Source organism: Spea bombifrons, chromosome 7 (genome assembly GCF_027358695.1).
Source record: "Spea bombifrons isolate aSpeBom1 chromosome 7, aSpeBom1.2.pri, whole genome shotgun sequence".
NCBI classification, from domain to species: Eukaryota; Metazoa; Chordata; class Amphibia; order Anura; family Pelobatidae; genus Spea; species Spea bombifrons.
Window position 1 is genome coordinate 35877661 of NC_071093.1, and position 15259 is coordinate 35892919.

At 39.1% G+C, this 15259-nt stretch overlaps 1 protein-coding gene across 1 annotated transcript in view; it reads right to left on the reverse strand.

The window, feature by feature from the left end:
* SNX29 (sorting nexin 29) overlaps positions 1-15259 on the reverse strand; it is a 161528-nt gene that overhangs the window by 74375 nt on the left and 71894 nt on the right. The window contains exon 15 of the mRNA XM_053471455.1: positions 14374-14477. Within this exon, the coding sequence (XP_053327430.1) occupies positions 14374-14477 (104 nt within the window). The remainder of the gene's footprint in view (positions 1-14373; positions 14478-15259) is intronic.

The window sequence follows — 15259 nt, forward strand, 5'->3', positions numbered from 1 at the left end:
ATATGTTATATTATATATAAAATAATCGAACATTATAAAGCCAAATTACATAGGTAAATCAACGATAATATTTCATTCTTTGACGTTCCAGTTTAAAACGGTTCCTCTTGTCTACTCTTCTTGTTTTAACAATTAAGACATTGAAGTACGTAATATTATTGTCACAAGACAAAACCGAGTTGATATTATATAGTGCATCTTATTATACCAAAAAACTTAGTACACATTTACAATTTGTATTTATAAATAGAATATGCAAGATTGACTATTTAAAAAAAAATTAAGTAAATCATTAGGTGGCTTTTTTAAAAAAAAAATTAAACTTTTTTAGTATCAAAGTATTACCAAGTGCAACAGAATCTACTAGTGCTCTATAAATGTAAAAAGTTATTTAGGGAATAAATTGCATTGTCACTCACTTTAGGGCTGCTGTGACAGCGAGTGTTGGTTTATTACTTTTAGAGATTGGGTTGGGAACATTTTGAAGCATCTATAAAAATATGCAGGACTTGTTCAAAAATATCGTTTGTGTTACATGGATGATAAAATGTAATATGATTGGTATATGTGCTATGGTTATGAAGAGAGGAAATAAAATAAAGCGTATGTTCCTTGCCACAAGGAATGGTGATTAGGACACGGTTTCCCTTTCACAAGCCAACCTTTACCAGGTGGCCTGAGCACTAACACAGCCACTTATTTCTTCCAAGCATGATTGGCCCAGGTGGAAAGAGTTAAAATATGACGAGGGTCATTCACGTAGTAATAAAAGTAATTAGTTTCTCTTAGCACTGGACTTAAACCATCATTCCCCCATCATTTTATGGGAAGATATTGTGTATGTGACTGTAGATATGTGTGCCCAGAGGCGCTGCCCTTTTGTGGAAGTGCTCTGATGTGCCAACTGTGCGACTAAGTAAAGTCCTTTGCCCGGCAGTATAATAAGATATTAAAGACTTCAGTGAACAATAGGATACAGGAATTATTTTTAAGGAGACCAGAGAAGCCTGATAAAACTGCTCCTATTTATTTTAGTGGCCCAAATACTGGACCACATAGGGGGCAGCTCTTCCAAAGTACTAGAGTACTTACAAATAGGCATTGTTTGTTGGTGAGGCTGTATGGGACACTAAAATGTCCCTTTAGAATTTTACTGGTTACGGTTGCACTTTTTCCAAACTGTACTGAGCACAAAGTAATCAGTATCTTCACCAAATTCCAAATCAATGCAAAAATATGGGCCATCTATAAAACGTTATTCCAATATATGCAGGAGTGGAGAGTGCATGGGCTTTATGAAGATCCCTTATTTACCGGAAACACTGCAAGGAAATGGATTTGCGTCTCAACGGTACATTCAGAAAGTGGAACAGGAGTTACTGAACTTTTTTATTTTTTTGGAAAAGTTTGGCCTGATCTTCACCTATTGGGTATATCCTATCTGAAATTACGGTGTAAAATTCTATATGTGGCATTTTATCATGGTGACAGAGCATCATTTTATTTACAATGTACTATACCCCAGGCACTTTTCACTGTGTAAAAGAACATCAGGTCTACAGGAACACAGACTTTATTAATGTTCTAAGATACAAATCTTTATGTTTAGAAACCATTATATGATGAAGAATACTGCTTGTCCAAACTTGCTATTGATTCAGAAGTTTGGGTAGAGATTATTAAAGAAAAGGCCAAGATACAACAAATAATGTTATGTTGTTCACATTAAAAAGACAGAAAGAAGTCTAATTGCATATATTTCTTTTCTTTGTAGCTTGTATTTTTGTGCATTCGATGGTTGATCTGTTTCATAAGGTGTATTCATATTATTTAGATTAGATTTTGTGTGTGTGTGTATATATATATATACATACACCCATACCATTCTTCCTGTAGAATTGGATTTGATTGCTATTGATTCTATATCATGAAAGCTTAAGGTCAGACCCCTTCTGATGCGATTGGATGATGTTACAACTACATCATAGACGATTTCTACTTAATGTTAATAACCCCCTTATAACTTTAACCTGGACTTGACAATTTACTATTGTAAGTCACCTTTCCTGTCCTGACATTTTGCCTTGGAACTGCTTAATAATAATCTTGATTTGGTAAGATTGTTTGGGGCAGTAGACTGTCCCTTTAATAAACCTCGAATGAGTAGTTGAAAATTGTTTTGAACTTCAAAGGGAATTAACGACAAACGCATTTCTTTTAGGGATTAGCGAAGCAAACGAGGCAGTGCTGCCAGGCATCTGAACCTGCATGTATGCTCATCTTGACGCTGGGTTCAGCAATTAACCTGGTGGCACACTATATATGCCACTTAGACTCTAGCACGCTTGAAAAATTAGGCAGGCGGAAAGGAGAGAGTGTAAGCATGGCTATAGGAAAGGACAGGGGCTTAAATAATAATAGGCACCAGTATTCTTGTGGATACCTAATAACTAAACCGTTTAATCCCACTAGACTGAGACTGTGCTGTAGATGTAGGATGTTCAAGCTATTGACTGGTTCAAGAAGATGGGCAAGGCATCTAACCATCGTCCAGCACAGAATCCTAATGCACGTTCAGAAGGGTACCGTGAGGACCCCACTGCCAGAGGGTGAGTTTGAAGCGCCAACATCAATGCGATTCCTCTGCAAGATTTCTAGAAAGTGCCCTCGCTGATTGAACTATGTTTTTACACAGGGTCAGTTCGGAGAAACATCCCAGGGATGGCCCTTTATAATGCACAGTGAATTCACATTCTGCTGTAAACTCCTGCTTTAAGGAATAAACCAGTCAGTCTTATTTTGCATTGTGAAGCGCCAACCATAGTGAATTTCTTCTGCAAGAAAGGCTGAGATGGTCATGATGCATAATTAAAAGGCTGAGATTAGATCACAGATTTAACTATGAATAATGCAGGGCCAACAAGGACCATGGTTGCAACTTCATAAAGCACAGATAAGAAGTGAAAAATAGAGTTTTCATCTTATTTCAGCTCACCCCAAAATACCAGTTTACTAAACCATTTTTTGGCATTTTGTTCTATTGTTCTATCTATATTATCTTTACATTATCCTATAATGAATTTCTATTGCAACACCAATGCAATACCATGTAAATGTGAAGCTAAGCTGGGTATTAATCAAGAGCCAAACTGTAGCTATACCTTTTTTCGTTCCATTAACAAACTCATCAGTTATTATGCCTTCAATAAAATCAGTTGTGTGATAACTTGGCAGATCATTTAAGTTCGTATAACTTAGTTTGCCTGCTTATATATTCGTAGAGGTAACGCACTCTTCCAAAATCAACAGAAAATAATTTGGTTACGGGATTCACCATGAACTAGGTCACTGCTGAAATTTCATTACGTTACTATAAGACGACTCAGCCTGTTCTCTGGGGTGAAATAAAGCAGAAAAAGGAACATATTAGTTTTGGGATCGCAGCCAAATTTGCATGGAATGTAAAGTGTAGATCGAAGGAGACCCTGATTCCAATTTCTATTACAGCATCTCTTGTGGCTTCGCCAGGTTATTTATTATTTTCTAAAACAGACAAAATGCAGAAGGTTTTGAATTGGTGGAGATCAAATGCTAATTGACCTTCTTGGTTTAGTGTACACCTATCAACTCATACTAAACCTAATGGTGCCACAAAGAACGCCTTACTGTTGTTATTTGTTGCTACTTGTTAAGTATTATTTATTTAATTATTTTTATAGTACCATCATATTCCACAGAGCTGTGCGATGAAAAAACAGGACATAACAAGCCGTGCATTAAAAACAATTTGGACATAAACACAAGGGGAGGAAAGCCCTGCTCAAATAAGCTTACAATCTGAGGATCCCATGTGTGAACAGCGGTCCCTGTGTAGGTAGAGACTGTAGATGGTTGTTGGTGCCAGATGTGCTGTTCTGAGTATTTCAGAAACTGCTGATCTACTTGGATTTTCACACACAACCAACTCACAGGTTTACAGAGAATGGTCCAAGAAAGAGAAAATATCCAGTGAGAGGCAGTTGTGTGGAAGAAAATGACTTGTTGATGTCAGAGGAGAATGGGCAGACTGGTTCGAGATGACAGAAAGGCAACAGTAACTCACATAACCACTTTTTACAACCAAGGTATGCAGAAAACCATCTCTGAACGCACAACTCGTCGAACCTGGAAGCAGATGGGCTGCAGCAGCAGAAGACCACACCGGGTGCCACTCCTGTTAGCACAGAATCACCAAAATTGGACAATGGAAGGCTGGAAGAACGTCGCCTGGTCTGATGAGTCTCGATTCCAGCTGCGACATTCAGATGGCAGGGTCAGACTTTGGCGTAAACATGAAAGCATGGATCCATCCTGCCTTGTATCAACGGTTCAGGCTGATGGTGTGGGGGGCATTTTCTTGGCACACTTTGGGCCCCTTAGTACCAATTGAGCATCGTTTAAACACGGTAGCCTACCTGAGTATTGTTGCTGGCCATGTCCATCCGTTTATGACCACAGTGTACTCATCCTCTGATGGCTACTTCTAGCAGGATAATGCACCATGTCACAAAGCTCACGTCATCTCAAACTGGTTTCTTGAACATGATAATGAGTTCACTGAATTCCACAGTCACCAGATCTCAATCCAATAGAGCACCTTCGGGATGTGGTAGAACGGGAGATTCGCATCATGGATGTGCAGCCAACAAATCTGCAGCAACTTGTGATGCCATCATGTCCACATGGACCAAAATCTCTGAGGAATGTTTCCAGCACCTTGTAGAAAGTATGCCACAAAGAATGAAGTTGGCAGTGAGAGTGTATGTATATATATAGATATATATATATATCTATATATATACATACACTACATCAGCACATAATACACGCAGTTGAGATATACCGGTGTGTATATATATACATGAAAACAAAACTCTAAACATGAAATTAGAAGAAGAAAGAACAGTATGGTAATATTCTCAAGCTCCAGAAAATATGTATACCTGAATCCTACCTGAGTAATTAAAAGAAAAAACACTAAAGCTGAAACCAAGGCATTAAAAGTTTGGTTAATCCCTCCAAAAGGAGGAAAATAATAATTTCACAGGAAATTGAAAGTTGCACATTTAAGGTCATCCTTCTAGGAGCTGCAAGGAATGCGAGAGCGTCTTACACTTCATGTTTTGAAATTAATACCACAATTTATTTGCTTTTTAAGTTGTCATAAGTTTTTTTTTTATTTAGTAAAGATTGCTACTGTCATCATAAACCAAAGATACTAGAATCCTTTTATACTGTATGGATACATGTTGCTATAGCTATTCTAAGACTTGTATTTATCCTTTTTATGTTACTATACTTAAATATTTACAACTGCGGCTACCTCACATTAAGTTTAACCTCAAAAGGGCAGTGAATCACTTTGGCAAACAAGGTTAATCCAGTCAAAATACTTTTTTTTTTGTATTTTCTTATATGGAACACAAAACACATCCACTTCCATATAAATTTTACACAAGACTATTTTATCAGAGCTGCAATGAACCAAGCAGGTAGAAATCATTTGATTTAATAGCGCCACCTGCTGGACAGGACCAATAAATAATACAATATATTAACTACTAATTAAATGGATTATTGCCAAATGAAACAAAGTTTCAAAAGAAAAATCTACTTGTTTTTCTCCTAAATATATTCCTGTAGATAAATACAAAATGTATTGAATGTTGTTTAAGCTAACAAATTTTGCAAAGAAAATTGTGAATCTATATGGTTTCAAATATATAAAACATGTAAATGTAGGAATATAATGTTGACACACACAGCACACGGTACATGTACTGCCAATGCTTGACAATTAAATCAAACATATAGAAGAACCCTGTCCTTAAAACACAAGATATAGTCAGGCCATATATCCAGGCTGTGTTGTTTTATCGTTAATAGAAAAACAAAATAAATATTGGCACAAATTTGGTTTTCAAAAAATCCTTTTGGCTAAACTAATTCGCTAACAGAACACTGGTAACAAGAATGTTCTTCTGAAATGTCCATAATCAGAATGGCATAGCACATGGATTTGATTCTCAAACACTTGGCACCTGATGGAACTTTTATGACATTGTGTTCTAAATACACAGTTGTTAATATAGAGTTGGCGCCTTTGCAGCTAAAACAGCTTCCACTCATGAGGTCAGGGCTCTGTGTGGGTCAGTCAAATTCTTCCACACCAAACTCATCCAATCATGTTTTTAGGGAACTTGCTTTGTGCGCTGGGGCACAGTCATGCCGGAATAGAAAAGGACCTTCCCCAAACTGTTCCCACAAAGTTGGAAGAATAGCATTGTCCAAAATGTCTTGGTATGTCCTTGTTATGCTTCCAACTATGGGGGACCAACTACGTATTAATGTGTATGTACTTAGAACGCAATGTCATAGAAGTCCCTGTTGGTGTAATGGTCAGGTGTCCCAATACTTTTGCCCATGTAGTGTGTGTATTTATATATATTACTGAATTAGATATGGTAAAACACATTAAGGTATGCTGCTGATGTGGACATTAAAAAATATTTTACAAGCACACACATTTTAGTTGGGTCTACTTCCTGCTGAAATTCCTTCTCTACCCTTCCTGATCACCCAGCCTAAGCCAGGAATAGGGCTGTAAGGGCACTGGATGCTGGATCAGAGTCTCGATGCAGGGGCAGGTTCGGATTCAGAGCATGGCCGTAGACAGGCTGATAATGTATCCAGTCCAGGGCTGCTCTCCACTTTAGCCCTAGTCTTCCTTTTGGGCGCCATCTATATGTGTTCTGAGCACGAGCAGGATATAAACGTGGGGTGACAAGCTCAGTACAGACAGGAAACTGGAAGCCCTCTGGCAGGGTACACGGCAGGCGGCAGCAGAATGGTAGGAGGCAGCAGGCAGCAGTGGATTCTGACCAATGCACAGTACAAAGGATGATCCGAAGAATGGTCGCAGTCCAAGCAAAAGGTCAGAAACCAGAATATCACGATCAGCGGGGTCCCAAAGGACAAACACAGAAGACAGATTAAATGCAGCAAATCAGTAGCTCAGTATACAAGGCCGGGAACACAATGCTCTAACACTTAGGTTAGGATAATACCTGGTTTATATTGGGCCTTAATTGCTCGAACGAGGGGCAGGTGAGTCAAGAGCACGCAGGAACAACATGGCCAAGGAGAGGCAGAAGGAAACAGCAACCAAAGATCCACCTGGTGTAGTAGTGGTAGGCGAGTAATCTGGAATCCACAAGGTTGCTGGTTCAAATCCCTGCGGATCCTGACATGGGCTCAAGCAATCAAACTAATGAAATGCATGCAATCATGTAACAAAGGCTGGGGAACCAGCAGCAACATGTGGGAAAGTCCAAGCATCTCTCCTGTGTTCTTCAGAAATACAAGGGGTTTCATTTTTTAACTCCACCTCAATTATGGAGGTGCATGTTTACTAATCTTAAACAATACAATAAAGAAATAGAAAAATAAGAAGGGGGTGGTTGGATTAAAGGCCAACATTGTGATCTCATAAACAAAAGTATTATATGTAATTTGGAAGTTTACTATGGAACAGCCTCGCAAACAACATCTTTGCAGAGAAAGCATTGTCCTTGACATGGCTAATCTTTTTTTTCTAGCCATATAATTTTCTTATGATATATGTACATTTACTATAGTCGCTATATAGTTTTGCTCCCTTTTCCTTACAGCAAACTGTCAGCAGTTCGCACGAGGTACAAACTAAAAATAGCTTCGCCACAAATAAAAAGAACTGGCAAGATTAAATCATAATTAGGCAATTTCCTGCAAATTAAGGAGCCAAATTGCTTCTCAAATTATCACCAGAGTGATTTTCTAGCGTTGTTGCATTAAAAATTCATGAGGTAATCAAACATTCCATAACATAAAAGAACAATACAATGTTACAACCATTCGCATGCTTTCTTTGTTGATACCATGTTTTTACAAGAGAATTAATATTTGAAGATTAAAATTACAATAATTTATATGTGTAATTTTTATTTATACTCAAATTTCAAATTTAAAAAAATACTATTTATTCAAAATTACATACTTCAAGTACATATTGAATCAACTATTTCTAAAACTCCTGTGATCACGGTGCTTAAAACAGAATCATTTTTAGGTTGTGCGCTCTCCTTTCTGTATATTTTTTTTTGTAGATTTGCAGGTTCTGACCAAACCTTAGGTTGAGAACCCCCTGCTGTCACACAGGCGTCTCATTAATGGTGTCCAGAGAAGGCTTTAACTTGCTTGAGGGTCTCTTTTGGGTTAAAATGCATTGCACTCCCACTGATTCAGCTCCTTGGTAAGCCATATCCATGAAAAAATACATAAGATTCGCCAAAGTAGGAGTACTTTGACGTAGTGGTGGGTTAAGCAATATCTGGCCATATAGTGTGATGGAATCCCCAATATTTATGACTTAGGTGTTTTTTGAATTGTATTCGCTGGGTATGTGCTAAATTCTTGCTTTGTTTTGTGTACTTACTGGGCAATGCTATTCTAGCAGCAACCCGGGAATCTGTATATGCCCTTTTTGTTTTTTTCCTAAATTAATATTTAGATTTTGGGGGGTCGTCTTATAATCGAGCAAATACGGTATTTTATATACCGTATTTGCTCGATTATAAGACGACCCTGATTATAAGACGACCCCCCAAAATCTGAATATTAAGTTAGGAAAAAAGAAAAAGCCTGAATATAAGACGACCCCAAAGGAAAAAAGTTTTACCAGTAAATGTTAATTCATGTAAACTCTTTTTTTAATAAAAGCTATGATTGAGAAAAAGATTTCTTTTGTTTTTATTTCTTGTATTTTCCAAACTGTCCCCCTGTTACGCACATCTGCCCCCAGGCTTGCCACTCCAATATGGCACTGTGGCCCATGATATGCCTCTTAACCCTCTATATGCCACTGTGCCCCATGGTATGCCTTTTGACCCCCTATGTGCCACTCTGCCTCCAGAAATGCCTTATACCCCTATATCCCATTCTGGCATTTAGGGGGTTAAAATGCATATTATGGGGCAGAGTGGCATATAGGGAGGTATAAGGCATTTCAGGAGGCAGAGTGGCATTAAGGGAGTTAAAAGGCATTGTATAGAGCACTCTGCCTCCAGAAATGCCTTATACCCCTATATGCCACTCTGCCATTTAGGGGGTTAAAAGGCATATTATGGGGCAGAGTGGCATATAGGGAGGTATAAGGCATTTCAGGAGGCAGAGTGCTCTATTAAATGCCCCCTTAACGCCACTCCAGAAATGCCCTATGCCCCCATTTAACACACACACACCCTATAACCCCATTTAACTAACACACTCTCTCTCTCTCTCTCTCTCTCTCTCCCTCTCTCCCCCCCTCTCTCTCCCCCCCCTCTCTCACCCCCCTCTCTCTCTCACCCCCCTTCCCCCGCTCTCCCCCCTCTCTTACCGGTGCTTCCAGCCGGGGCAGCGGGTTGACGTCGCCTTCTGCTGCAGCCGGAAGGAGGTGTGGCTAGCAGCGGGGGTTTGTATGCGTCCGTCGCGTATACTTTCCCCGACTCTGACAGTCGGGGAAGGTCTATGCGACGGACGCAGACAACCCCCGCTGCTAGCCACACCTCCTTCCGGCTGCAGCGGACGTTGTCTACGCGCATCGCGTAGACGTCAACCCGCTGCCCCGGCAACAAAGCAGGAAGCACCGGTAAGTGTGTGTATGGGGGGGGGTCGGGTGAGACTGTGCGGGGGATCTGGATCTTAGTCTCCTAATCAGACCTCTATTTGAGGTCTGATTAGAAGACGACCCCGATTAGAAGACGAGGGGTATTTTTCAGAGCATTTGCTCTGAAAAAAACCTCGTCTTATAATCGAGCAAATACGGTAAATAAAGTTATGAGTGGCATCCAGTGCTCTGTCCATGGGTTAAACATGCTGTGTGATGCATCCTCTGCTGCCAGCTATTACTGATGATGTATATATATGAAGCTGCATGTTCATATATATTACGCTGGTTCAGCGTTCACCTTTTAGTGTCCAGAGGGAAGGGTTGTTCTTCAAGTCATGGTTCCCCAGAGGTTTCCTCCTGAAAATGGGGTTTTTTCCTCTCCTGCATGAAGAATGATTCTTAGCAAGTCCAGAGGTAGCTCCTTCTCTGCCCCTAGCCATACAATAAAGCTTCGATTGTTCCCATAATCATTGTTGTCTATGGGTAATTCTGGTATTCGAACATTGTTGTTGCTCACGGCACTCGCATTACTAAATGGCAGACATTATCATGTGGTACGAAGTGGTTAAACAAACAAAGGAAACAGATAACCACATATCTTTTTATAATATAAAACAGATTCCATGCTGCCTAGGTTTGCTATCCTAATACCTACACATTATTTGATTACTTAGTATTTATTCTAGATTCTTATTCTAATGCTTGACATTTCCACTTGTCCAATAACCTTGTCCGAAACAAATAATTGTCCCAGATGAGTATGTAGCTATTTCACACCTCATCAATTAACATAAGTGGTATATTTAAAGCAGATGTTGACCAATATTTTTGGGTACTAACCAATGAAAACAAACATAGCTCGAGCCAGAGCATCAATCCATTGTTTGTTGATACAAGGGAGCATCATAACTGTTGATTTGAATAATCAGAGAAACTCAGGAGGGAAAAAAACACCTAAAACAAGATGTGACGGTTCCCTGTATCTATTCATGAAATATGTTGACTGTCTGTTTATGGCTGCATGACATAGCAAAATCAGGAGTATTACCAAATATATCGGGAAGGTGGTTATCATCATACCTGTGAAAACTCTGGCTTGGTCACAGTGTCCCTAGGCAGAGCTGCCATCAGGAGGGTATGCAATGTCACACAGAGGTAACATTGCTCTCATAAGTTTTCCTTATGGGAGGATCATAATGAGGGGTGATGGGGTAGGATGACAGGAGGGGCCTGGAGACCCAGGCTTTAAGTCTGTAATGGGCCCCATGATTTTTGATGGCGGCTCTGTCTCCAGATCAGTGCCTTCTTTCTTTAGGCAGGGGAGCAGTGTGTGGACATGCCCATCCCAAATTCTCCCTGCTCCCCATCCACCAAAAGCTGTCTGAGGCTTGCCACTCCCCAATTCAAGGCCACCCCCAGAAAGAGAGCTCTGAGAAGCTTACCCTTGAAAGCTCTGAGGTATAAGTAATTGTATGTGGATAGATCATAAAATGGAGTGCCAACACTGCCTGGCCTGAATTTACCTGAACTTTGTGACCCTTTAAATTTGACATTGCCTGCATGAAGCCGTAAAACCCAATGAAAGATATTTTATTTTCTGCCATCATTTGTCCTCTGCTGTCAAACAGTAAAACAAAAAACTGTCAAATAAATGAAATCAAAATTAGTGGCTTAATCCCTGTTGGCCAAAATGCTTCAGTTATCATTATGTCATTATCAGCAGAAGACTATCCAATATTCTTCAGCAGTAAACTGCAAAAAAAAAAAAACAACTATCTTTAATTTTAACCCCCGGCCATTTAACTGTACAAAACAGTGATATGAATTCATAGCGTTTCTACTCTAGCAGTGGCTTGGGTCAAAAAGATTTCTGAGAAAGTATTTAGAATTCATAATTTTCCCAATGCATACTGAATTATTTAGGGCTGCATATTTTAACAGCTCCTTTTTACTACGCTTGAGAAAACGAAGCATTAAAAGTAGATTTATATTTCTTTGCAGACTGTTTACTGCAAAAAACTTTCTTAAAAATTCTGTAGCTGTTAACTTGCTCGAAGTTTCAATGAATATTCATATTTAAAAAAAAAGAGGTGAACTTTTTATAATGAGCAAAACAAATCCATTATGGAATAAAAATATGGGGTGTAATAAAGAGCATACCATGATTTAAAACATAATAGGTTGAAAGATTGTTAGTTAAAGTTGATATTTTTTTGAGTGCCGACATAGACAAGATCTATTGTTCCACAAGCTTTCAGAACACAGAGGTCTCTTCATCAGATGAAAGGAGAGCAGATAAAGACACTTCTGAAGTCAAAAGAGCTTATATAACTTTACATCTTTTCCTATGTTGATAGCTGTCGTTTTTGCATCACAAAAACCATCGTTTTCTCCCATGTTTGTTTAACAGGCTACATCGCGATTATCAGCACAGAAAACCGGCCGTTGTAGGTGTTTGTGCTAAACTGTCAACTGTCGCTAACCTAACTTCTCCTATGTTACTTTTAAAACATGAATTAGATACAGCTGTAGTGCTCAAGGCATATCATGTATACGTGACCCACCCAGTACACAAGTCCAATACAAAACAGAAACAAGATACTTCCCGCTCTCACAAGTGTAAAACACGCTGGAGTTACCTAAACTGGTCACTGTTTTGTGACAGTCTATGATTAGGTCCTGTACAGGATAAAATGTGTTGTACTGTACTTCTTCTAAAAGGAATGGAATGACCTTCAGTTGAAAGGCCAACCTAAACTGAAAAATAACACTTTTCCAATAGTCAGATGCTCATATTTGAATACATACCAATTACATATCTTAATGATCATTTTATAAGCAGATTTTGAATACCAAATGTCTTACTAATTGCCTGCATCAAATCTGAGTGTAAATGGGGATCTCTGATATGCGCGGCCGTAGGAGAAGGCCATTTTTCACAGTGGATCTCCCAGCTGCTCAAGATGAACGAGCAGACTGATGCTGTCTTGACTGGGAGTCTGTGAGTGTGCAGCCTAAAACTGCTCTGCTTTCTGAATATTCCATTAGGCTACTTATAAGTAAATTATGCTTCTGTGAAAGAAAACAACATTATCTTCAGTTTCCATGTCTCTTTGCATTATTAACCAGGATGTTTCCTTGTAACAGCAAGAAAGTATAGATTTATCCTCGGTATCCATGATGCTGTCCATAGCACGAATATGAAAAGTGTCTAAGGGTAACTAATTAAAATTAATTCGGCACCCTGTCTGATTTGGTCATACCGAATGAAAAATAACTTAAATAGGAAAGCTGGGCTGGCTGTGGTGTTAAACCTTAACACAGCTCGGCTCTGGGCAGTATTGGGTTAATTGTGTGACATCTATATTTACTAATTTACAGTAGGAAAAGAAAATAATCATTTTTACAAACAGTTTAAAATGGGTTAGAATACAAAAAAGCCAGCAACAAAATTCAAGGCCTATACTGAAATGGAAGTCTTGTTAAGACTAGCGTTACTGCAGAATAACAAGCCTCCCAAGTTTTTTGTCATTACAGGACAGTCCAGATTTTTGGTCAGTGTCCCATGTAGCACTTGAGCGATCATGGATCGCTTGGAGAGATCCTACGAACTCCCAACAAGCTATCAATAAACGGAAGTCTTCCACTGGAGCTGCACAAGGTCATCTCACGACACCCTGTAGCTGGGTGCCAACAGTTGGAGTGATTGGTGATCTGTCACTTTTTTCTTACCTTTACTGTAATAGATTCACTTTATCTGATTTAACCAAACCAAAAGTTTACATTAAAATCTGAATCAGTTAAAAAAAATTATGTGGTTTTCTGTCAACTGCTGTGAAGGAAATGAAGAGGCAGGATACTAAACTTTCCTGTACTGAATACCATGCCGCAGAAAGGGATTCCCCTTCCATTATGGAATATAGATGATAAATTGTTGTTTCAGAGGTTACTGGCCAGATTAATACTGCAGAAGGGCAAGACATGTTTTTTTTTGTATCCATCTCTAAATCACCACACTTCCCGCCTCATATCCTCAGCATTGGTTTTGGAAAACATTTGATCTGCAAGGCCCCCAACTGCTTTCAGTACGTGTTTATCACCTCCACCGTCTCATATCTAATAGAAGCTCATGCAGTTGCCAGACAACCCATGAGATAAAGCAGAGCAGGCGATAAAAAAAAACCCAAAAGTATATTGATTTCCCACCTAATTTACTGCTTGTCACTAAACAAAAATACATACAGTTTTTGCTCTTTTTTTAATATCCGACACGAGAGGAGGCCGAAAGTTCCAACAGGTTAGTTTCCTCTACATACTCAGTTTATATAAACTTGAGGACACCGATTCACGCTTATTTTTTAAAAAATGTTTAAGAAGAACATGCATTTTCAATGTTTCAAATCGGTACAGTTAGAGGCTTGGTAGAGCTGTACAAATATTTGTGAGAGTAATATATTTTAATTATACACATTATTGTAAGTTTAAGCATCATAGAACACAGTGATTATCATAACCAAGCATTTTGTGTTTCCAGAGAAAAATCAAAGGGTTATAAAAGTTTGGGATCTAAAAAGATGGATGCTTAAAGGGCATGTGCTTTGCAATTCTGCAACAATGTGATAGAGACAAAAAAAAAGAAATTTTACCTCGATCAGCTTTCTTTCGTAAGAGTTGGCAAGTTCATCGTTGTCTACCACAGGCTTTACGTCCGGAAGTGCTTCTCCATCTGTATTTCGCAGGCTTGGAATTGCTGTTAACATATAAAATATACAACATATCTCATTAGAAAAAAATATAGTATGGTTTGTATATGACATTTCACATAAATAAATAAGGAGGAACACCCGCCACTTAAAAAAAGCAACAAAAAACACAACAACTACAACATATCTCATTAGAAAAAAATATAGTATGGTTTGTATATGACATTTCACATAAATAAATAAGGAGGAACACCCACCACTTAAAAAAGCAACAAAAAACACAATTAACTGAAGCCTAGAGTTTCATGGCAGATGAGAAGCCTTCAGCCCATCAGGAGTCATATGCATATCTCATGTATAAGCCTCTTCCACTTCTGCTGGGAGCCTGTTCCCCATATATACCACCATCTCAGTAATGAGAAACTTCCTTATATTACAGGGTGCCACCTAGTCAATCAAATAATAACCAGAAAAGTAAATTAAATTAGTGCTGCAACAACTTATAGATAAAATTGATAATAATCGAAAGTGAAAATCGTTGTAAACGATAGAGGTCTGACTATGAGATCCAGACCCCCCGTATCATTGCAGGGGACCAGGATCCTCCTCCTCTCCTCCTCCTCTGCTGCCGACACTTCCGCCGGGGCATCTATGACGGAGCGCCGACGTGACATGACCTTGTCTATGCGCATCGCGCAGATGTCCACCGGCTGCCTCCACTAGACACCAGGGAGTCTCGAGCGAAGGGGCAAGTCTGGGGATGCATTGGTAAGTCTAGGGGGGTAAAGTGGCATATCTGGGGGGCATAAGGCATATCGGGGGGGATAAG